Source organism: Diplotaxodon limnothrissa, linkage group LG23 (genome assembly GCF_057381915.1).
Source record: "Diplotaxodon limnothrissa isolate DT_005_m linkage group LG23, D_limnothrissa_male_GT1.1, whole genome shotgun sequence".
Taxonomy (NCBI): Eukaryota; Metazoa; Chordata; class Actinopteri; order Cichliformes; family Cichlidae; genus Diplotaxodon; species Diplotaxodon limnothrissa.
Window position 1 is genome coordinate 26,352,685 of NC_140617.1, and position 24,864 is coordinate 26,377,548.

The 24,864-nt window shown below is 40.6% G+C and overlaps 1 protein-coding gene across 2 annotated transcripts in view; it reads right to left on the minus strand.

Annotated features, from left to right (window-relative positions):
- Positions 1–21,719, minus strand: part of glsa (glutaminase a) — a 38,069-nt gene extending 16,350 nt beyond the window's left edge. The window contains exons 1-7 of one of the 2 annotated variants that reach the window (XM_085347555.1): positions 21,350–21,719; positions 10,329–10,419; positions 9,222–9,340; positions 5,968–6,097; positions 5,710–5,789; positions 5,303–5,466; positions 2,206–2,264 (exon numbers count right to left, since the gene is read on the minus strand). In XM_085347555.1, the coding sequence (XP_085203681.1) occupies positions 2,206–2,264; positions 5,303–5,466; positions 5,710–5,789; positions 5,968–6,097; positions 9,222–9,340; positions 10,329–10,419; positions 21,350–21,603 (897 nt within the window). In that variant the 5' untranslated portion in view covers positions 21,604–21,719. Of the gene's footprint in view, positions 1–2,205; positions 2,265–5,302; positions 5,467–5,709; positions 5,790–5,967; positions 6,098–9,221; positions 9,341–10,328; positions 10,426–21,349 lie in introns of both variants that reach the window. The other variant, XM_085347554.1, reaches the window with a different exon arrangement.
- Positions 21,720–24,864: the final 3,145 nt, after the last annotated feature.

A 24,864-nucleotide genomic window follows, 5' to 3' on the forward strand; every position in this document is an offset into this window, starting at 1 on the left:
GAAATCAGGAATAGAATAGCTGACCTCTCTCACACTTAAAACTATTAAATAACTGGGTCATAACGAAATGACAAACTTAAAGAACTCAGTTTAATTTTTTTATAGATATGATTTTCTTTTTCTGTGGATTCCTGTAGATGAATCCTAAATCCTTCCTCCCTCGAGAGTAAACCGCCTACAGTGTGACTCATAAGGACCTTTTCAATATAAAAGCATAATGATGGAGACAAAGAATTACTAACCCTGATGTAATATAATCCTTTCCCTAAATCTTCTACATTTCACAGTCCAGTCGATGTGTTAACATCATTTTGGAGTTGTGCTGCTGTTTTTAAACAAATGATGAAGCAGTGTTAGTTTATGGAAATCTTTTCAAACAAACCTTTATGAAAAGAGACGGTACGATAGTGGAAAGCACAGCGGCTTTATTTTCCTTTTGTTGAGTTAATTGTGCAATTTTTTTGCTCTTCTCTAACATCAAGTCTGAGGCTGAAAACTGCTGTGATTTTGCTCTTTTAGGATAAGGAGGAGTTCTGGGCGGGTTCTTGCTGTCAGGGTAAAATAGATTAGAGATTTTTGTATTGGGTGTTATGGGCAGCAAATTTTCTTCTTACAGCTAGTTGAGGAGTTTGCCGTGTTTTGAGTTTGTAAGTCATATCTCTACATCTCCAAGATAAAAACTGCAGAGAACACAAGAGTATCCGCGTTTCTTCTCAGCAGTCGGCACGTAGAGCTCTGCAACATCACAAACTCACTTTCATGTAGTTTTCTTTTTACTTCCCTCTAGTATCAGATCTGGGACATAACATACTGAAATGTTAAAAATACAACCATCAGTGGAAACACTTTTCTGCCTACAAGTGGCTGAATCAGTTCTTCCCTTTACTTTAATATTGTATCTGGGGCCTCGCAGAGCTGGCAGAAATAGGAGCTTTGGCACATTTAGAGTTGTTGCTCAGCACCAGGTTTAGAGGGCAATCACTTTTTCCCCTTAATAACAAACACCTTCATTTAAAAACTGCATTTTGTGTTTAATTGTGTCATCTGTGGTTAACATTTAAATTTGTTTGATGATCTAAAACATTTACGTGTGACAAACATACAAAACAATAGATAATCAGGAACAGGACAAACACTTTTTCACAGTGTTGGGTCAAAATCTGATGGTAACAAAGGCTGCTGTGTTATCCTGCAAGTCAGCTATTACAGTTTGAGGAGTTTGACCTCAGATGTGTTCTCACTCAGCTGCCTGTCCTTGATCTGAATAGCTGTACTGTTTCTGGAGATAAACATGCATAAAACTTGCCCTTACCCTGTATCTCCCTCATTACATTTGCTCAGTTTTGACCTGCTAATTTATAAACCACTGCACTGTTAGCAGCCTCACTCTGTCTATTTCTATTTTCTGTGTAATGGAAATGCTTCTTCACCTTTTCAGCCATTTTGTTGCAATACTGTATTTGTTTTAGTAAGCCAGACATTTTTGGCTGCTTTAACCATTTTCCAGCTTTTGGGAAAAATAAAGTATGCAATGCTGTTTCCTACAAGCACTCCAACATGTTCACTTCCAGGATTTGCCTGAAGATTTTCCAACTTGTTTGATTTTGCGTTCCATCTCTCTCTTATTGAATGTAATTAAACTCCTCTCTAAAAAGCCCTCCTGGACTCATCCTCACCGGCCAAATGAGGAAGGAGTTTTTAATTTTGATTCAATCAGCAGGTGGTGCTCTTGTATTCACCGCAGCTCCCTGTGCGTCTGTACGCAGGTGAGAGGAGGATATTTAATGAAACTCTCGGGTAATAGAAGAGTTCTATGATTAAATGTGGTGGAGCTGACCTGCTCTCCAGCTCCACCCACTCTGTGGAGTGTGTGTGCGCAGGATCTCCGAGCGATGCCGCTTTCAACCAAATCCCCTTTCAGCATGATTATCTATAACCTTAATCTCCCTGTATACACTAATCTGGCGGAAACACGTTCTGCACACGATTATAATTTTATTCCATTCAATTTCTCTCCAACTATTTTACTCCCTGCTCCAGTCAGACATCCAGAAAAATCATCTTTAGGGGAGTAAAACGTAAATCTACATATGTGGATTTATAAAACGAAAACGAAGCAAAAATCACAGGGGCCTCAAATCAAATTTACGGGGTTGTGATTGAACATTTGCTTCCACAGTGAATATATGTAGAATAAAAGCTTACCTTAATGAGGGAGGTGCAGACAATAGCACCAGCATTAACCATGGGGTTGTGTGGTTTATCTGCAGGACAGGAAATAGAAGTTAATAAGAGCAGGTTTTAGCAAGCTAATGCTACAGGAACACCTTCACTGAGCACATCACAGCCACATACTACTCTGTTGTATATAAGCTGATAGAGTCCACAGTTTATTATTCCGTATTATATTGTTTGATGTTCTTTTTAAAAATTGGCCACTCTGCTGATGGAAGTCCTGCTCATGTTTCTGATTAGCCAGATACTGCAAGCTCCGCCTCTTTGTTCTACAAGCCCTTGGAAAAGCAACTTGGGAACACAGTAATTTGTGACTTACTGTTTACTTTCTCAAAAAGTATACAGTAAAAGAAAAAGAAGGGAAGCCTTTTTGTGCCAGAGATCAAAACACAAGTGAATAATCTACTGAGTGAACTAAAAAAACATATAGGGCACAATTACAACTAGGGCTGGGCCATATTATACCGTTCACGGTAATACCGGTATAATGTTAGGCAACGATAGGAAAATGAAATATCGCGATAGAATGGGAGTAAAACGCGCATGCGCAGTGCCTTTGTTTTCATACGCACATGGCCGATTGTTGAGTGAAACAGATGAACCAGAATTGGTTTGTAAAAATGGTGCAACTTCCGTGATGTGGAACTGGTTTGGTGTTTGTCCGTCAGATACACGACAAAGCACATTTTTTTGCAGAACATGCAAGCGGCCGTTCTAAGATGCTCTTAAATCTGGGAGTAATCTGGGTCCTAAACTCCGTATGCTTCAGGTCAAACAACACTGCAGCATCACTTAGAGTTAAAAACTGTCTAAATTCTTTCATCTTTAATAAAACGATCAGCATTGCTGCTTTACCAGGTGTAACTATAAAGTTTAACTTCCAGGCATCCATGAAAACAAAAGTTATTACATTTAACGGAGTTAGAAGTTAGCAGGAAGCTAGCGGAAGTTAGCTCGCTAGTTTCGCTAGTTACCTAAGCATGATATTGCATGTTCTGACTGAGAGATTTCTGAAAAAATTCAAACGTACAGCTCTGCTATCACTTCCAACATAAATGAAGACAGGAAACTAAACAGCAGTGACGTTTGTAGGGTTACTGAAGTTTGGCTAGCTGGTATATAATGATGTGCTACGTGATCGCTAGCGACACAGCTATGTTAGCATAACATAAACAGTGAAGCTGGAGGACGAACACTAACACTTTTCCACTTATAAAAGTTAACGTGAAGGTTCTTCATGGTTAGAGACAAATGCAATCGCATGGCAGGATGCTGTAAACGGACCAAACTTCAGTCAGGAGAACAACTGAGATAATCCATCCACAATACGAGGTTAGTCATTAATATACTGCAACAACATGGGAATAGAGCAGCTGCCAGAGAATTCAACATTAATGAATCAATGGTACAGAAGTGGAGGAAGCAAGAAGAATGAGTTTAATAAAGTTTGATTTATCTGACTGCTTTGTTTCGCTTAATGTGCCTTATAATCCCGTGCACCTTATGGTCCGAAAAATGCGTACTGCACACTGCAGTTTAATGTTGCAAAGCACCTCTTTTTAACTTCAGTGGATATTATACATGGTTATGCTCAGGATATGTCAGCCCATTTCTACTGGAAATGCCTTTTGGTTAAACTTTCAGCAAGGAATTTGCATTTGCACTGTTACATTTTTATAAAGCTTTAATGTACATAAAAACCAGCTTCTTGTTTAAGTGAAAATAAATGGAAGGTTGTCTTTTTGCGCTAGTAATGTTGTGGAGTTGTATTTTGTCTCGCATCAATTATATCGTCGGTTATATCGTTATCGCAAATTTTCAAATATATATCGTGATAAATATTTTTGGCCATATTGCCCTGCTCTAATTACAACACTTCCCCTCTGAGTTGTAATCGTCGTAAGCAACAGGAAGAGCCATGTTTCCTTCTTTTCACTTTTTTTAAAGGGAAAATAAACAGCTGGAATATCTGTGCCACCACCGACTTCTCTGCTCGGTTTGATAACAACAAAGAGGAAACCTGGAAACGTTCTCACACCAGTTTCCGCTCAGAGAAGCTACAGACACAATAAAACCCAACTCTATTCAGGTTGAACAAAAACTGCTAACCGTATTTGTATTCAACATATGACATTACTTCACTTCACCAAGTTACTGCTCTTTAACATTTCGACATGGTGAGTATTGCAGCAACATGTGTTCCAATGTATAAGCTTTGTTCAACTGCAAATAAAATCCTCAAAGTTAAACTTTGTCAACATCTCTTATCCAAGCAAACAAAACCAGAATAATCTCACAGATATAAAACCAGAGACAGACATAAAAAAACAAAAAAACAAACATATGAACAAGGAATGGAAGGAGTGTTTTAAACATGTGATATGTGCAAAGTACAAACACACAACAACAGTCAACATATGGCTTCCCTAAACACTCCCGGTTGAGCACCTAAACACGCCATTAAATCTAAAATAAATTCAAACTTATTCACTCATTTCTTGGTTTTTTTAAATTGATTAAAAGCATATGCTTCACAATGATTCAACCAAAACCCCAAATCTCCATGACATTAATGCCCACGATAGGTGAACGTAACCTTCTGACCACAGCTGTATGAGGATTACTCTGAACTGTGCAAGATGCAAAGTTACTCAAGTAGAGTCCAGAAATAAAGTGTTTTTTTGAGCTCATAAGGCCCACTGTGCTCGAAGAACAAATGACCTGCTCTATATTGAGATAACTGATATCGCCTGACATCCTCGGTGTATTTCAGACCTGTGGGAAACCACGCTCTGATTCCCCTGCACTGCAGGACTGATACTAAAAGAGCGCCTCTGTGTCTCGGCTGCTCCGTTCTGCCTGCTTTTTAAGGAACCACATGCCAACAGCTTGTTGTTTTTCAAGTTTTTTCTGTCTCCGTTACACACTGCCCACTTTGTTTTATCCAACTACGCTCCTTAACAATTTATCATGGTGCCATGGAAACCAGGCCACGTGAATGGCTCCTCTTACAGAGACTGCATGCACCTGTGCGCCATGTGAAGGTCTGAAGTGACCGATTCCTCACCGTCCTCGTTCAGGAAGAGCTTGTTGAAGCGCAGGCCACTGGGCTCTTTGCCGATGAAGCGATGTACGTACTCAGTGCCGTGGTCGTGAACGGCGATGGCGTATTTCAGCGGCTTCACGCAGGACTGCAGACAGAAGGGAACTTTGGTGTCGCCGACAGTGTGCCTGCGAAAGACACAAGTGTATCACTTATACACTTATACCTTCAAACTCTTAAGGTGTATGTTAGTAGTTTTTCAGAGTCAGAGGAAATAGAAAATCTCTCTAAATCTACGTAATGATAAGTCTGGCTTTTACCACATCCCCATTTTCTCATATCTGACAGCCACTTGTGAAAAATACATTTACTACAAAGCTTCTGGTGAAGAAACCATCCTCTGTAGGTTCTTCTACACGTAGTCAGAATACCTCTGTCCGTCGACTGTGCACAGGGCGACGGCCCACAGGTCTGGGCTGAAGCGTGCCAGCTGGGGAATATAGTCTGCCACCTACAGGGTGAAGAAACAATGAGGTTTAATCTGACCTATTCCTCACTCCCAACCATCTTGTCCTGGCTGTTATTTAATGTCACAAAGTATTCGACAAACAGACAAATGACTCACAATGTTAAAACTGGTCTATAAGGAACGGTTAGATACAGTTCTACTCAGCTCTGCTCTCACTGACCTGCCCTCCAGACATTTTTTTGGCGTTTTCGTACAGCTCGTCGATGTGAGCAGAGAAGGACTGGAAGTCTGGAATAACAAACTTCTTCCTGAAGGCCTGGGTGAGCAAAACGATGTTGCTCTGGACACATCTGAGGCAGGAAAGAGAAATATTTAGGCTGAGGAGTACAGAATGTCCTTATTGACCTTTATGACTGCTTCAAATCCTCTGAGTCTTTAATGACAAGTATGGAGCTAGTTAATGGACACAAAGCGACCGTGGCTCAGGGGGCTGGGAATTGCATCTGTAACCGGAAGGTCGCCGGTTCGATCCCTGGGCTCTCTGTCCTGGTCGTTGTGTCCTTGGGCAAGACACTTTACCCTACCGCCTACTGGTGTTGGCCAGAGGGGCCGATGGCGCGATATGGCAGCCTCGCTTCTGTCAGTCTGCCCCAGGGCAGCTGTGGCTACAACTGTAGCTGCCTCCACCAGTGTGTGAATGTGAGAGTGAATGAATAGTGGTATTGTAAAGCGCTTTGGGTGCCTTGAAAAGCGCTATATAAATCCAATCCATTATTATTATAAAGCTTTTAACCCTAGAACACTATCGCTATAAATAGTAACACGATCACTAATGCCGGGTGATTTTTACCCGATATAATATAACCAATGAAAGGTAATCAAATATATCAAAATATGACAACACATGACAAATTAGAGTGGTCTTCTTTTACTTTAAACTGTGCCATGTCTAACAAAATGAAAAATAAGACTCCTAAAACAAAATAATGACTCTGGAAAGCTGGTCTTTGGTCCACCCATTCCTGGGACATTTGAGACTTCCCTGGTGATGGCACAGGCTCCTCGACACGCAAACAGCTGCAGGAGAGTGAAATCATATAAATGTATTTTCTCGGGTGTAAATCACCCAGCGATAGTGTTCTAGGGTTAAGGTCACGCATTACTAAATATAACATTAGATATAATTAGGGAATGTTCTGATTTTTGAACACTAGATAAGACTAAATACAGTGAGTCTGCGCTCCCTCGCTCAGCTCGTTTCCTCTTAATAACACCTAAACTTGAGGAGTCTGAGTAGAGAGTATAGCCGTGTATGCGTCACAATTCATCCTGCTGCTTCTGTCAGCAGGCATATCATCAATAAACACCAGTGGTCTGGTTCTACTGGGAGCCATACATGCCCATAACCATAACACTACCTCCACCATGTTTGACAGATATGCTTCAGACCAGGAGCCGTTTCTTTGGTTCAAGCTCATTTTGGTTTCATCTCTCTAAAACATTTGTTTCCAGATCTGTGGAGTCTCTTTCAGATATTCTCTGGTAAAGTCTAATCTGGCCTTGCTTTTTTTGAGTGTAACCAGTGGTTTGCATCTTTTTATAAACCTTATAAAAGGCTGACGGGCTTGTCAGTCAATTGTCCAAGTACTTTTGAGGATCTAAAAATTGTAAAAAAAAAGAATTGTGTAAAAAAAGAAAAAGTCTAATTTATAAAAAAGAGTTAATAAAATACTTTTATTAAATCCCTCGAGTTAAAGCTGAAAGTGTGCATTTCAAAGACCGACTGTGGTGCTGGTGTACAGACGGGCCTGACTATATTTGCTTTTCTGGTTCAAAGCTTCTATTTCCAGGCTAAAATTTTCCAGTAAGCGTTCTGGGAGAGCTGTATCCTCAGCTCGACTCGGCCGACTCTGTTGACCTTTCGCTGCGGCTGCTGTAGTTTTAGGAAAAGATCCCCACTTGTTCCCTCGCAGCATGGAATTAAAATTACACAATAAAAGAAAATAGGTACTCCTTTTCCCAACATGTTCTGTACTCTAGATCACCCCTAAAGCAGCATGGTCTGGCTTTTTTTTACCACTTATAGATTTTGTCCTGGGCGTTTTATGCGAGCGATTATGGATGCAGACCTCGTAGTAAACACAGCTCCACGTAACAAGGCGGTGAGATAGAAGCTCTCCGTTAGCAGAGAGATTTACAGCTTGGCTATCTTACTGCATCCGAGCGGTCTAATCCCTGCAGAGAAAACACACGCTACACTCCACCGCCCGCTCACGTGCTTCCCTCTGAGAGGTTCTATAAATAAGCCCAGGGCGCGGAAGTGATGGACGCCAGCCAGGAGCGCCGGCTCGGGGTCTGTTCAGTGAGGATTTTTTGCTCCCCGGTGAGCCATCATATGCCTGATCTCACCAAGCTGCCACCCAGTTCTGTCTCACTGTCGTTTCCTCCGGGAGGGTGGTGGGGGTCACACAGCAGTGATCCAATGACACAAGGGGGTGAGGGTGGAGGTGGGGATGTCATTTTACTCCACATATCTTTCTTTCCTCTCCAGCTGTGTTTCAACAACCGGTTTGGGTGGCTAAAAATGTTCTGATTACCAAATAAACATGAATTTGAAGGTCGTGTGATGGCCCCCTGCAGACCCAAGTCAGCAACATCCACCATCACAGAACATATCGGCCGTGATCGAGTGCAGTTGTATTCTCTGAGCACTGCCGTTTTTCCTGTTCCTCAGTCCTCGGGTCAAAGTAAAGTCATGTGGAAAAGGAGGCAGGAGGTAAACTTGTGGACTTTTCAAGTGCACCATCATTCTGAGTTAGATTACAAGGAACATTGTTAAGTTTTTTATGCAAAGTGGAAACTAAAAACACCTTGTTTTTCTTCCCCCTTTCAGAATAAGCAGCCAGTGTCAAAATTAAACCTCCAAACACTGAAACACAATCAGATTGCGCCAAATCTACTCCAAATCTTCACCTATGAATCTCCTAATTATCAATTTGATTTCCAGTTATTGAAGTCTACCAGTTTCCCTGAGCAGATTTTTCTGGGTGATGAAAACCTGAAGATGAGGTTGCTGACGTGCAAAGCGAGGGATGATGAATGATTAACGGCAAGCGGTGACCCTGTTCTGCTGCAGGGACAAGCAGAGGACTCTAACCAGCTTTAATAATTCTTGTGATGAAACATTGATGCTGGTCATAAAGGTGGGACAGCAGGCAGGGTATTAAACACGGGATACACAAAATCTATAAATATATATAAAGAATATCCATATAGTCTCAATAATGCAAGGTTCTGTCTTCTTATACATAACATTAAAATCCAACATCTGGCTTTTGACTCAAACTGCACATCTGGATCTTTTATTAAATTTTACGGAGCCAATTAGGCTGCAGTTTGTTAAATGAGAGTGCAGAAAACTCCTGCTCGAGCATATCAATCCATCGTTGCTCAGTAAATTAAAGACAGGCATACTTTTTGAAGAGGTGTCGGTCCAGCGCTCCATCTGAGGTTGTCTTCAAGGTCACCTTCAGCATCTCCATACATTCTTTCAGCCGGGGGTCTCCCGTGCGAAGACCTGTGGCCTTAAGAGCCTGTGCGAGGAGAGGAGAGAGACACCAGGATTAAGACAGCCTGACAACAAAATCAATAAAGCTGCGAGCTGTGATTCCTCCAGAGCCTGGCAGGAGGAGCTCATAATTCAGAAAGCTACAGGGCTGAATCACTGCCAACAAGTCAGTAATTTATGTGTGACATGCATTTATTTAGCTGCTATGCTGTAAATGCTTTTTGTCGTACATTTTATGAAAGTCTTTTTTCAGTTAAGTCACCACAGCATTATTTATCCATTTGTAAACATTGTGTGGATTTCCCATCTTCTTTTCACCTTCATAACTGATTCAATTCAGTTGTATTTATATAGCTCCAAATCACAACAACAGCTGCCTCAGGGCGCTTCATATTGTAAAGGCCTTACAATAATACAGAGAAAACCCTAACAATCATGACTCCCTACGAACAATGAGTGGGAAAGAAAAACTGAATTTTAAACGGAAGAAACCTCCAGCAGAACCGGGCTAAGCGAGGAGTGGCCATCTGCCGCAGCTGGATGGGCTGCAGCGAAGACGATAACCACAACATCTAGTTAGTAGTTTTTATAGGTCATTTATCCAGGGGAGGAACTGTTGTATAAAACCACCCCGAAGTTCCTGTTTCAAGCTGGTTTTAAACTGGTTTCCAACACTGCAGAATGGTATTACACCACTGTACTTTCACTCCAAGAGAAATTTAGACTACATTGATATCTTCAAAAAGTTTGTGTGATTCTAAGCCAACACCTGATTTCACTTCTAAGATCTATCCAAATCTGCACAATGTTTAATGACTTAATCTTCTCCATTATTCCCCTAATGAAGTTTAATAATAAGTGAGATCTGCTCTGTTACTCTGTCTCCATTCCTGTGGGCGATTTGGGGCCATTTTCTCTTGTGTAATTTATTTCTAGTAATATTTCTATTTAACAAAAGGTTCCGACACCATAAATATCCAACTCTCAGACATATCACTGCTGTGATAACTCACTGTGGTAAATTTGTGTGCAGGGATTTTTTCTTGGCCCTCTGCGATGGTGTAGAACAGCAGATCCTCCAGGCTGGGCAGGATGCCCGCCTTTCTTCTCCTGCAGGAAGCAAAAATAAACAGGCAGAGACAGAAAGGTGAGAAAAATAACTCCACAGTGAGGAGCTGTGGTGGAAATGTGGACATACAGGAGGAGGGGGGGAGGGGGGGGGGGGCTGCAGCAGAGGGAGAAGAAAACGCTTTTTCACTGCAGGGAGAAGCAGTGAGTAATAACAGTAAGGAAAACACGGCCTCAGCTTGCCTTACCTCAGCATTAAAACCTGTGGAAAAGTATACCTCCATACTTTTAGTAACATACTTTTCCAGGAGGTTAATATGCTACTTTGAGGCCACAGGAATTGTTAATTGTACCTTGCTTGAATACCAGCCAGGAATGTGTTTGAAAAGCTCCCAGCATGCAAGCTAACGAAACCCAAGATTTAACGATTTAACCAAGTTTACACAGAATTTAACCAAAAACGCTTCAAACCAAGAAGAGAATTTAGTGCTAAATTTCTGTCCTAGTTTTAAGTTTGGAGACTGCAGCACAACAAAAACTACCAACACTTCATGACAGACAACCCTTACAGGCCTCGTCATTCACACTGTGTGAGGTGGCAGTGTCGGTGCAATCAGCTGGATAAAAGCACAGTCTGGGATGTGATGACTGGGCCTTAACTGTTGCAGCTGGGACAGGGAGACTAGCCAAGGCCTCCGGCATGCTGACGGTGTTCAGTGGCTGGAAGAAAACCCAAAAAACAAACAAAAAAAACAACCCCACACACGCAACCAGAGTGATGGGTTAGCACTCGACGTGGCAGCTAAAACCCTACGTCAGACCTGCAGCGTCACCAGAGCTCCATTTTTATCCTTCAGAGCTGAGTAAGCAGCAAATAAAGAAATAAATGACAAATAGACAGTGATGGGGTCCAATACTAGTCCCACACCAGAGGAACTACAGTTATTGTAAATACTTAAATATTAACAACAACATTTGGTTAGTCGTCCTTTACAGTTAATTGGCTCAGATTTGAAACATTATCTTACTAAATTTTTAATGTAAATGGAAGATTATAGTTTAAACAAAAGCAAATCTATGATCATTAAAGATTTTTTTAATGTTTCTATTTGTATTAGTTTGTGTATTATAACTGTCTGATTTTATATTTGATATGGTGCGTCTTAAAAGCCTAACCAGGGACAAGGTCTTAGCTGTGGCTACAAGTCAGTTTTTTGGCACTTTGGTCAGAGAGCTTTTAGTAAAAGGTAAAAATCATCACAGTTAACCGATTCTGCTCATGTCCATCTCCATGTTTTTTAATTCTTGGTCTTTACCAGAGCAGCTCTGGATGATTCATAGTTCAAAATAATCCTTCTTTAAATTATACTGCAGCCCCTCAGTTCCCCCTCCGTCTAAAACAAGCTTTTTTAGCTCCTCCCCTTTTTAGACAACTTTCTTCTGACTTCCTGTCCCTCTCAAATATAAGGTTCTGGACAGGAGGTGGGTGGGATTCTGTGCTCAGATGGCCTTATTAAGGGTTATCCTCTCTGAGAGAGCCACGAGTAGAAAAAACTACCTGAGTGTGAAACATCGCACACGTGACCGAAATCAGAGCAGAAAATGTCCACTTCAAGGAAACCTGAGTATCTAGCACAGTTTCCTGGCTGGTATTCGGAGCAGAGTGTCCACAGGAAGTCGTCTCTGGGAGGAAGGTTAGTAGCGTGTCAGGAGGCAGACGGGACGAACGGTTCACAGCAGGCTCTCTGCTATGATTCATACCAACACCAAATTGGATTTGTACAAAGCTCTGGGTGCTCACGATGACCTGCAATGCATCATGGGGGTGGCTTGGTGCTAGGAGAGGATGTCTGAAGGTCAAACTTGAGTTGGCAGGCGGCTCCTCTCAGCAGCCAACCAGAAATAAAGAAAAGGAGCCAAGTTTGGATACATGAGAGCAGAAATGTACCAGATTATAATTTCAGCATCAGCAGTTTCCTCTGGAATCATGCAGCAGCAGCAACCATCAGAACATTACAACATCTAATAGAGGAAATGGACAATTAACAGAAGCTTTCACTCTCAGCTTCTTGCGCTCACTCTTTGTCTCCATCGAATGCAACATTTGATGGAGACAACATGTCACATTACCATTAGCATAAAAGCTTCCAATCAGTGTCTACTCCACTCTGTGTGCAAGGAGGGGCACTCACAGTAAAGGAGAAACCAGAGACTTTATTTAAGCAACAGTGCTTTTTACTTCAAGCTGCTGAACTGAACTGAATTCCTGAAACTAAAGTTTGTCCTTCCAACTAAAATAAAAAGGATTTCCTCCTGATAATTTCTATTTATCGATGTACTATATTCAAAAGGGGAGAAAATCAATGTTTCTTTGTCGAGTCTCGTGTGGTTTTAAATATAAAAGAATGATTCCCAGTCTTTTTCCTCAGGGTAAGGAGTACAGCTTATTATTTACATGGGTGTGGGAAGTAAAAAAGGCTGGATTGGAGCATCTCTGACATACATACATAGCTCCTGAATATGTGAGAAACACAGAGTGACTTAGACTGAAATAACAGACGTGAACGGGGGTTTTCCTGAGCACCACTGCTGCAGAAACCAAGAGAGGAAACACTGGCAGCGAGTTGAAGTCAGATTTATAGCTTTTGTGCCAAGTTCCACTCAGGGTGAAAAGTCAGGGAGTCTCAGCGAGGAGTACATATAGTTTAAAAGTGTGTCTGTTTGAATAGAATACATTAGGTTGCACCTCTCAGAGGAATACCGCCTCATACTTGAAAATCGGACTCCTTAACAGTTCCTTAGGAAGAAGCTCTGACTTTCCAGCATCAGTGGAACGCAGCAGTAACACTACAAACAGTTCACACGCTGTCTGGGTTAGCATGTCGGGGTCGCTGCATCGTGCTCCACCTCTCACCGCATTAATGCAGGCTGCTGGTGAGGAAGGAATACACATCAGAGAGTGTGTGATTGAGGAAGAGGAGGAAGACAGGATGGAAGGATGGAGGGTGAGGTAGAATAGAGAGGGACTGAAGCGCACCCACTGGGAGGAAGTGAGGTCATGTCTAAGTAAAAGCAGTTGTTGGCTTTCCGTAGAAAACCTCTACTTCTACTGGATTTTATTTTGAAAAACTTTTGAAAAAGAGACTAAAACGACAAAATAGAAAGATACTTACAAATGCAAAACAAGAAGATCAACAACAGGGAGACAGAGAGAGTGAAGAGGGATAACACTGAATTAGTAACAGTGGCATTAAACTGAAACAGTAACAGCGAGCACACATATGATCAGCACAGAGCACGTCTTCAGATCATGCTGCAAGAAATAAAACAGAAGCTGTGACATTAAATGTAGCGTTTCACAGTGAATCACATTAAAAACATGCAGCATTGAAATGCACTATGAGACATACAAACGAATAGTATAATCTGAAATGACTACTATGACTGAGTACTACTACTACCACTATACTTTTTTCCCACCACTGAAACAGATGAGGCCCAGCCGGCTTGGGAGCCAGAGGTCTCAGCTCTAATCGAAAGCAAACAGCCATTTCCACATAAATAAACATTTGGCCTAAAACTGAAACAGAAATGGCTGCTGGTGGATTTTAACCGTGTAACACTTGAAATGAACATGACACTGTAACCAAATAATAGTGAAGTAAGAGGGCCCTTCTTGAGTGAGAGACTTCCCCTGTGGGAGCATCATTAACACAGGCAGGTTAGAGGTGGACACTGGAACATCTGGATGGTCTCATTAATCTACCTCAGCTGGTCTCATTAGTACTCTCGCTCACGCTCTCCCTCCCCCTCCTCTCGCTCTGTTTGCTTTTAAAGGTCAACGCGAACAGAAGTTGAAACAGCAGCAGCCACTCCACAAAACTCTCTCCTGCACTGCAGATGAGTGAGCCTCTTCCAGAAGAGTCATCGAAACGGCATCCAACTGAACTGAGGCAGGAATCTGGAGACGTTTCCTTCACACGTGACCTTTCTGTGCCTAGACCCCCACAGGATCAGTATTTTACCTGGCACTACTAACACAAATGCTTCAAACCTTTTTCATCAATGCTAAGGCAGCTGTTTAAACATATGCAACTCACCCACATTATGTTTTAAAATGTTTTAAAAACCCTGCAAATTAACAAGAATTTACTGGCAAATTTGTGAGAAAAAATCTAATTAAAATTTATGACAAAGAAACTGCCAGATATGCGGGGAAAAGGCAGAAAAATTATGCACCACCATGGCTCACCTGAATAAGCAGGTGAGCTCTCTGCCTGCTCTCCTGTCACCTCACTGAACTATCCTGCCTAAAAAAGGCTAAAAATTCAAAGACATGTCTATATCTAAGTTTTACAAGAAAAATTAGGAGCATTTATCAAACCAAAATTTGCAAGAAACTCACAAAATTATGAGGAAAAAAATATATTTATATTTTATATATAAATATTTCCTCTGAATTTCACCCTCACATTACATTGTTTTCTTCAACCAGGCCCTAACACTAATACACCACCATTGTAGTCTCCCTCTGAGCCCACCATCAGATGGTGCGACTCCCTTGAAGTCGGGGCCTGAGGTGTTCGCACTGACAGGCGGAGGTCTCTGTGTGAATTGAGCCGTCAGTATCTGCTGCATTTATTTAATCTGATCGATGGCGCTGGTTTCACCGCCTCACAGGCATCATGACAAATTGTTGCTGGTGGGTTGGAGAGGGCGGAGGCAGACATTAGACTGGAAGCGCTGAGAGAGAGGTGGCGCTGCACGAATCGATCTATGCGACTGACTCATCTGCTCGAGGCCCTGACATCTGCTGGGCGGCACGCCAGCTCACGGTGCTTAAAATAAATAAATAATTAAAAAGCGAAGACTGCATACTGCTCTGAGCCCTTACTAGCTGAAGCACAGCCTCAGAGCCCTCAGAGTCAGCGTGCAGCTCAGGCTGAGCCTGTCTGTCTTTTCTTTTCAGACTTCAGTGTTTGAAAGCAACAAACACCAGGATGTACATCTTATGTGTTGAACTCTAACAAAACAATCCAACAACCTGACTGAAGAAACCCTGACTAATAAATATGTAATACTGTTATGTCTTAATAAACAGCTGTGGGGTGGTCGTGTAAGAAGGTGGTCTGCATGTCGAAGTATCCTCAGGTGAGACACTGAGTCGCCCCAGATGCATCCATCAGAGTGAATGCGTGCACGAATATTTCATGTTGCAAGCTAAACATAGGACAGCAACCTGTTTACATCTACAAAAAAGAAGAAAAAAAAAAGCTTGCTTCCTGGATGTATTAAGGTTTTTCTTGAGGGTGATTGCCTTCTAACAGGAGACCTGTGCAACCTTTCTGCAAACAGCTGCAGTCTGACTTGGACTATTTCAATCACTCTCAGAGAGAGCGCAAATAATTGCCGTCTAGTTTTTAAATGCCGACAGATGCCGTTGCCATTCATCTGGACCAGTCTTTGTGAATGAGCACAACTCGACTGGTTGTATTCTGGTTATCGGAGGGCTAAAATGTAAGACAGCAACAGATATGTGATTTTCCATGATTTATCAGTTCATTGCCATTTTGTCAGAAACAGTTTGCCAGTAATTTCATTTAGAAGTGAGATAACTTTATCTTACTGTATAAAACAGATACTGACTGAGGTTAATTTGAGGACATAATTTGGAGAGCAAAACAGTGATAAATCACAGCGTGTGTTTCTGCAGTAGTCAGCATATCACAAAAAGTTAAATATCGCATATCATGTGGGGTGTCTGGTGACTCCCACCTGCAGTATTTTAGTTCAGAATGTGAATAAAAACATTCTAGAATTGAAGAAAAAGCTGGCGATGTTGTAGTTTAGGCCTACAGAGGGGCAGAGTCACAAACGAGACAGACTGTAGTCACAATCAAAAACTTTGCAGGTAAAAAGCCAAACTGAGTCCTTAATCAAACTGCCTGATCAGCAACAAAACAACAGATATTACAGATTAAACTACAGATCTTTACATTTTTATGGTTTGCTGGATGTTGGAGACTGCTATTTAATGACCCACAAGAACCCTGAAATGCTGAAAAACTAACCCAATAATCAATCCCTATTATGGAAATAAACTGATGAGTGTGGCTATGTGAAGGTTTTACAATGTGTTTTGTGGGAGTATTGCTGGAGGATTTTTAGACTTTCTTTGCATATCTTCTTATATTACTCTCTTTTATAAGGTTTTATATTATACAGGATATTTAATATTGTGTGTAGCTGTCCAGGAACTGCAGATGGAAATCACCTGGAAGCTAAATGTGCTGTCTATATACGATCCCTGACACATAAACAAAGCTCCTTTAAGCTGCCTAATAGAGAAAAGTCACTGAGTTCCTCAAAAGCATTGAGTTTTTCAGGAAGACGATGAACCTGCTTGCTCACCAAGATTCACGCTGCAGATAAAATTCACACAGTGATCTTCACAGAACAAGCAAAGCTTGGCTCAGACTTGGATTAACCTCCAGGGGAGGCACGCTAGTGCTGACAACCAGTCAGCTGAGCAGAGCGACGGCCTGAACGCCGCCGGTAGCTTCAGCAAATTGTCTGTGAACAGAAACAAGTGGGGCAACTCTGTCCTGCAGGGGCAATGAGGCATTTTATGATTATGGAAGCTCTCTAAGGAGACAGGCTGGTGTCAGAGCTGCTCCGAGGGGAAGAAATGATCGGCCAGCTGGTTATCATGCTGGATCTTCAGCAACTATGTGTATCTTTATATATTTTCTTAATGAGTTGCCTCTAAAAATAATGAAATTATAAACCCTCCACTGTGGCTGTCCTGCAGCCCCCTCTCCTGATGGTAGAGTTAATTTATACTCAAAATTCTGACACTCATATTTTCATTCACTGTATTTGTACGGAGGTCCAAAAGAGAGCAAATGTAAATTAAAATTAGGGCTGCTCAATTAATCGAATTTTAATCACGATTACGATCTGGGCTTTCAACGATCATTAAAAATGACTGAGCCGATTATTAGCCCCTCCCTCGTTTATCCGCGACACCTTAAAGGCCGGTCCCTGAAAATATTGTCGGGCATAAACCGGTCCGTGGTGCAAAAAAGGTTGGAGACCGCTGATTAAGAGGACCCGAGGGAAGCTCTGAAAGCTAAGCAGAAGTTATTTGGAGAGGAGAGTGACTGCTGTTGGTTGAAAAGAGAAGTAAAAAAAAAAAAAACTTCAGTGGTGTTGCACACTATTTTATATTATTTTTTTAAAGTCATTGTTAACCCTTTAAAGCCGGTCAGAGCAGCACGCTCCGTTTTGTGTAACTATTTTTAAATCCCTGTAGAACCTGAACCGTGTAAGCTAGCGCAATAATTTGTTTTGCATATGAAACCGGAGGAGTTGTACTTACATCTGATGCCATCAGCTTGTCCTTGGTCACGGTTTCCTTCCACATAAAGCTTTGCAAAAATTGCATAAAAAGCGCTTGCAGGAACAAAACATAATATTCCAGAAACACGCTTTGCCGATCCGACCAGCTGTTCGTAACACTTCCCACAGTGAAACAGACGTCAGCGCGAACTGTGCATGTCCGCCATTTCCTGGCCGAAACCGGAAGTGACGTCATTTTCGCTGAAATGTAGTTTTTTTTTTACTTGTAGGCCTTAAAAACCTATACTGGTCATGTTTGACTTTTCTGAATAGTTGCTGGGATGCTTAGAACTCGAATTGCACAGCTGGAAATAGTTTATTTTGATGCTGTTTTCTTTGCAAATTTGCATCATAGGATTGTTTTTTTTGTTTTTCCTGCAGTATATAAAAATTGGTGTATCTCCAAAATAAAACTATGAAGACACTCAAAATAAATTTCCTGTTGTTGTAAACTATTTTTTGCAACTTTTTTTGTATTTAAAGTTTTGAGGGATAAACCTCTTAAATTTCTCCAAGTAGAAATATATGTAAAAAAACAAAAATGATTTTCAATTTTTTTGTAGTTTATTGCACTTTTTTGCAATTAATGTAGTTACTATGGACTTAATGCATACATATTATTAAAATATGGGCTATAACAGTTGTATAGCAACTTGAAATACTCCAACAAATGGCACTACAACATGTAAAAAAATAATATAAGCTCTGGCGGACTTGGTTCTATAGTAGGTCTTAAAGGGTTAAATAAATATCGTCAAATAATCGCGATCTCAATTTCAGTGAAAATAATCGTGATTATCATTTTTGCCATAATCGAGCAGCCCTAATTAAAATTACACAAAATTCAATTAATATGCTGCTACATGAAAACACAGCACCTCATCTCTGTACTGCTTTTTATCTCCAAGATTTTTCTATTTTTTTTTTTTAGTCTGTATTTTCTTTTATGTTTTTTCTATTTATTTACTTATGTATTTGATGGACAGTAAGCTAACTTTTAGTATAGCTGAATTTCATGATTTTAAAGAAAGATGATTCATGACAGTGTATATCTGTGGAGGAACCAGTTACGTAAATAAACAAAAAAACATAATACACTTCAAAAATCATCCAGAATTTAATTTATTTAATTCTAATTTATACTATTTTTGATACAACTAATTAGGACTTATTCATTTTTTTTATTTCTATATTTGGAAGATTGTTGTTTTTTTTCCAACTGGCACACATACTTTTTTTTTTTAATTCTGTATTTTACTTTGACATTTTTCTGTCCATTTCAGCATCATTATAGAAATTACGGGACGCTCACCTGTTTGGTCTCATAACAGAAATAAAAACTGACATCCATAATAAATCTATTGAATTTTTTTCATATAGCGCCAAATCACAACAACAGTCATCTTAATAAGCTTTTATATTGTAAGGTAAAGACCCTATAATAATAGAGAGAAACCACAAAAACTAGATAACCCCTTGCCTTTGGCAACAGTGGGAAGGAAAAACTCCCTTTTAACAGGAAGGACCTCCAGCAGAACCAGCATGACCAGATGGGAGTCAGGGGATGAAGACGGGACAAAGACACACTTTCGGAGAAAGAGACATTCAGGAAAAGGAAAGGAAACAAAAGGAAAAGAAAGAGCTCCTCAGACTGGAAGCTGGTTCCACAGAAAGAGGGGCCTGAAAGCAGAAGGCTCTGCCTCCAACTTTACTTTTAAATACTCTAGGAACCACAAGTAAATCTGCAGTCTGTGAGAAAAGTGCTCTACTGTGGTGATATGATACTATGAGGTCTCTAAGATAAGACAAGGCCTAAATATTCAAGACCTTGTGTGTGAGGAGCAGCATTTCACATTTGATTCCGGATCTTACAAGAAGTCTGTGCCAAGAAACCAACCAACGTTAATGAAATGCCAAGAAGACTGGTCAAATATCAGCCACAATTATACCAGGAGCTTGTTGATGGCTACCACCCAATCAAGGTGCAACATGCTAAGAAACATTTAGTGGGAGTGTATGTATATATTTGAGCCTGTATGTATACTTTTAACCCTGTGTGGATTAGAGAAAATCCCAAATAAATACAAACTTGTGCACAAAATTCTCGTTTTCTAAAGTTATTAAAGATGTATGCTGTACGATCGTTCCACCCTAGAACATGTCCACAACTATATATGTGTTAAACATTTAACATGGCAAAAACTGATTTTAACTTGTGTCTATGTTTTCATTATTTTATCTTTATTTTATTTTGATTCATTGTGCTATTTTTTTTGCTATTAGTAACGTAACAGATTAATTTATTGTTATTATTAATGTTATTTATGATTTATACTGATTTATGATTTATTCTACTTATTTTGTATTTATGTCGGTAGTTAGAGGCATTTAAAATAAAACTTTGTTTCAGCCACTGAATAAACATTTTTTGGCATCCATAAGGGACAATTTCAGGTTAGTATCTCTATCTTTTTACTTACTCTGAAATACCTGGAAGTTGTGGCTTGGCTCTACCCAGCAGTTTGTTTATGTATATATATATAGTTTTTTTTCTCCCCCCCCCAGAGGCAGAAACAAGCCTCTATACTTTAGACTTGCTTTACTTTGCCTCTCATCATGTGGCATACACTGTGCTTTATAATTAATGATATAAGTGTATTAATTCAGGTCAGTAGCTGCACTCTTATGGAAGCAATAGTGGGTGACCTTCAATATGCATGGAGCTGATGCTCGGTGTGGAGTGGAGATTCAAACATTAACCAGCTTCAGTTGTCCTTAATTTTTCGTTTAAACTGACCCGGCTGGGTAACCTGGTGCCGGCTGATGCCTTCCTGAGTCTGGATGGATGAAGGCATCAGCCTCCAGCAGCTGGTCACGATATCAGGCTTGCCCCACTGCATGTGCTTCCATTCTCGGACACGTCTCAAATTTACTTCCTTTCCACCAGTTTCCATTGAGTACATTCTGACTAATCGCCACCCGCTTAGAGCAAGTTAATGCCACAAAACATCCTTAAGGTTCATACTGGAACTACTAAGTCATCTTAGATATATTAAACTTGTCCGATAATGGCTGCTGGATTTACCTCCATCGCTACCTACCGGAGCTCTCCACTGGCCTGAGCCTGTAGGTGGGCGCACTATCACCGGTCACTTGCACCCATAATCCCCCTCATCTACAGCCCCTGACCTGCACAGTTCCCCGGCAAACTCAACCCTCCTTGCCAGCCTTTAGCAGGCTGAGCTAAACGAGCATCCGAGCTAGCAGCTAGCCACTTCGCGTGATGCGCGTTAGACCCTTCGCACCAAACTACGTTGTAAAAAACCTAAATTCAAATAACGTCCCTTTTTGTGCAAGTGTTATACATAAAGTGATTAATTTTTAAATACAACGAGAAATTAGACGCATTTCTTAAATTCCGCGTACTTTCTGTAAGTAAAACTGGTTTATTTTTTTAAATGAGAAGCCTCAAGGTAAAGGCACCTTGATGTCATGATTGTTTACCGCCCCATTAAAAATGCTCCTTTTTTTCTATTGAGTTCGTCCTACTGTTAACGTTACTCACTTCTCTGTTGAAGAGTCCTTGCCGGTGGAGTCATTGGAGCAAAAGCCTCTCAATGCGTGCTTCCTGGCCAAGTGCTGAGGGGCTCTCCAGCCAGAAAACCGCCCTCTACCCGGTGACCGTCCATCAGGACTCAGGGTGCTGAAGCAGGCGGCGGGAGCAGGTGCTGCTTTAACGCCGACCCTACGTGTGAGCGGCCGCTTCAGCTGAGTCTGGAATAACTCCTTGAGCGTTACTGTAGACCGAAGATGTAACATTTCAGCCCTGTGGTACAGACGAACTGTGCAGTGGAGTTACTATAGAACCGCGTGGAGGGATCGTAGAGGTCGGTTCCCGGTGAGAGCGCCGCTTTATCGGTCGTGTAACGGTTCTCCCACTGACTCAACAGCGGAAAAAAGCTCCCCAGCGGGATACAACCAACCTTATCCACCGCGTGAGCTGTGATTGGACGGACTTGACCCATGGGCGCACCTAATTGGTGAGAAGTCCTAACAGTCCCGCCCACGGTTGTGAATCGTGTTTTGGTCCCGTTATCTCCATCACTTCCCGTAATTAGCGAATAAGTTTATGTTATTTATAAGTATTTGCCCATTTTTGTATGTTTTTAGGCACAGTTTCGATATTTTTGTCTTTATAAACACAATAAATAACGAAAACAATCATATTTTTGAATTTACTACATTTAATGGCTGTTTTTAATCTATTATAGTTAATCCTTTTAGCTCTTTTACTTTAAAGGGCCACTATATTGTATTACGTCACGTTTTTACAAAGCATTTCATTGTATTTTATTTACATTTATTATTGTTTATTCAATTAATTTCCTATTTTATTGTTTTACTACACGTTTTCTATTTATTTGAACTGCTTTATGTTAAGCATGATACATTTTAGACCTATTTGTTCATGTTATTTTTATTTTTTACTGGCCCACTCTTCTTTATCCACGTAGGCTTCTTTTTCATGTAGGCTTTGTTTGTGGCTGCTGTAGCACAGACATAACTTTTGGGGAGACAGAAAGTATATGTTTTATCATACAATGGAATCCAGTTTTAGTTAAGTAGAAAAAAACTAATTATCGGATGAGTCACAAGTACGTAGTCTGCATTCATTTTAAGTTAAATGCACATTTTGCACTCTTAGTTGTAGAAATGTTATTATTTGTGCCACACGAATGCTGGAAATCACATAACACATATACAAGAATTTAAGAATAAACACAATATAAGTGAAGTAATATCATAAACATCACTATATTGAAATAGTTTAAGCCTAATATTTCCTGACTGACTCATGTGCATGAGTCTTCATGCTTGGCCTGCAGAAATCATGTGCAGATGATTCAAATAAACAAGTTTGCACAGCTATATAACTCACACTGCTGTGCAGAAATCTTGAGTCACCCCTCATTTCTTTATACTTTGGTAGGAAAATAGGAAGTGATTTATTGAAGCATGTGCAAACATACATGTAAATACAGTATATAAGGCAAAATCAGAGATTGTACAAGTAATGAGTTTGAAAGTCAATATTTGGTGTGACCATCTTTATTCTTCAGTACAGTCTGAACTCTCTTAGGCAGCTTTCTTGCCATGTCTTTAAGTAGGAGTAGTTCTCCAGGCTTCTTGAAGGACATTCAAAGCTCTTCTTTGGATGTTTCTGCCTTTTGTTCTGTTCTCTGTCAACATGATCCCACACTGCTTCAATAATGTTGAGGTCCGGGCTATACTACGCCTGATACCTCTGCTTTTGTGCCCCACTTCTCCATTTTCCTCAAATTTTTTAAGAACACACTACACACTATGCAGACATAAAACAAGTTCTCAGATTAATATTTCTTTGGGAATCACCTCATTGGTGCAAAAAATAGCATTTTAAGCTGTCAAACTGTGTGTGTGTTTTTGGTTCAGTGTTAAATGGCTTAACCAACAAACAAACAAACACAGAAACAAAACATTCTGGACCGGACTGAAAACGAGCGAAGCAAACGTTACTGAGTTTATGTTAAAATATTCTGCTTCTCCCTTTTTTTAAGCTTCCTATTCATTCAGCTGAGTTACAGTCACACTCTCCACCAGTTGTCCATGCCTGTAACCTGTAATAAATAAAAATGAAAACTAGACTTCTATAAAAAATATCATAAAATGCAACTATAAAACATTACAGGGATACAAGTAGAACTTTAAAACAATAAAAACAAATAAACAAAAATAAGGAAACACACCCTGGAAGAGACCTGAGATATAAAAGTGATTAAATGAATATTAAAGCATCAGGTCTCTGCACAGTGGTGAGGAAAAAAGAGGCTTAAAGCAGCCCTGTGCAGGACTGTCACTGATGCGTTGTGCTGCTCTGCCACCTTGTGGTTCAATTTGGTGTTGCACACATTCAGGGCTTTCTCTGCAGACTGTCGCCTTGTGTGTGTGTGTGTGTGTGTGTGTGTGTGTGTGTGTGTGTGTGTGTGTGTGTGTGTGTCCTTGAAAAAAAACATCTACAGCGCCATCTCCCGGTTAGAAAGTGATGTGAGACTATCTTACAGGCGTGTAGGAGCCTCTTTCCATTCATGAAGTGACAGATTTGATAGAAATCTGGGAACCACATGCACACTCTGCAGAAAAAACACAGAAAAACACATCAGAAATTTCCCAAACAGTGTCACACTCAGGTCTAATTCAATCTGCAGAGCTCAGTGTACCAGATTACAGATTATCAGCCTGTTCCTCCTGAGTCAGGCAGCATTTTAATGCTCGTTTTGACCTCCTTTGCGGCCTGCGTGGGTGGAGCTCGACGCCCATCACTAAATAATGACCTACACCGCAGATTACTCACCGGAAAGTGTTTGCTTTACTTTTCTCAAACTTTTTTTTTTTACATTTTTTTTTTATCTGACTCTATCTTGCTAAACTCCACCCACCCGGAGAGCCAAAAGAGGATAAAACAAACACATTAGAGCTGACTAATAAAGCCTCCAGTGCACTTGAACATGAAACATTCATGAATTTGGCCTTAAAATCTGATTTCCATGTCATCAGAAGCAAAGGGGACTTCCGACCAATTGCACGCAGAGGGTTTTTACTTGACAGGAATCAACATTTTTACGTTAAAAAAAAAACCTTTTTATGCAGATTTGAGCTAAAGTAGATGATCTGACTGTGGCTGAGGAGGTTTGTCAGCAAGTAGCGGCAGATGAATACCTGCTGTTTTACTGCTGTTCATTTGGACTATATAAGACATCTTTTGGTGTCCACATACTTTTGCAGCCCTTGCACAATCGTGAGCTTCTAAAAATAAAATCAGTGGGATTAAATGTGCCCCAACATGTCCCAGACCATGTGCACATTTCTGACAGAGGATTCGTTCTAAGCTAAGAGGTTTGAACATACAAGCTCGCTGATGACCTCCTACTTACTGTAAAACCAAAGAATATAAAGAACTTCAGTCTTTTAATGGTACAATCTGCTTGTAATATGCTTGTTTGTGTTACAACAGCTTCTTATAGTCTCCTATTTTATTTCTCT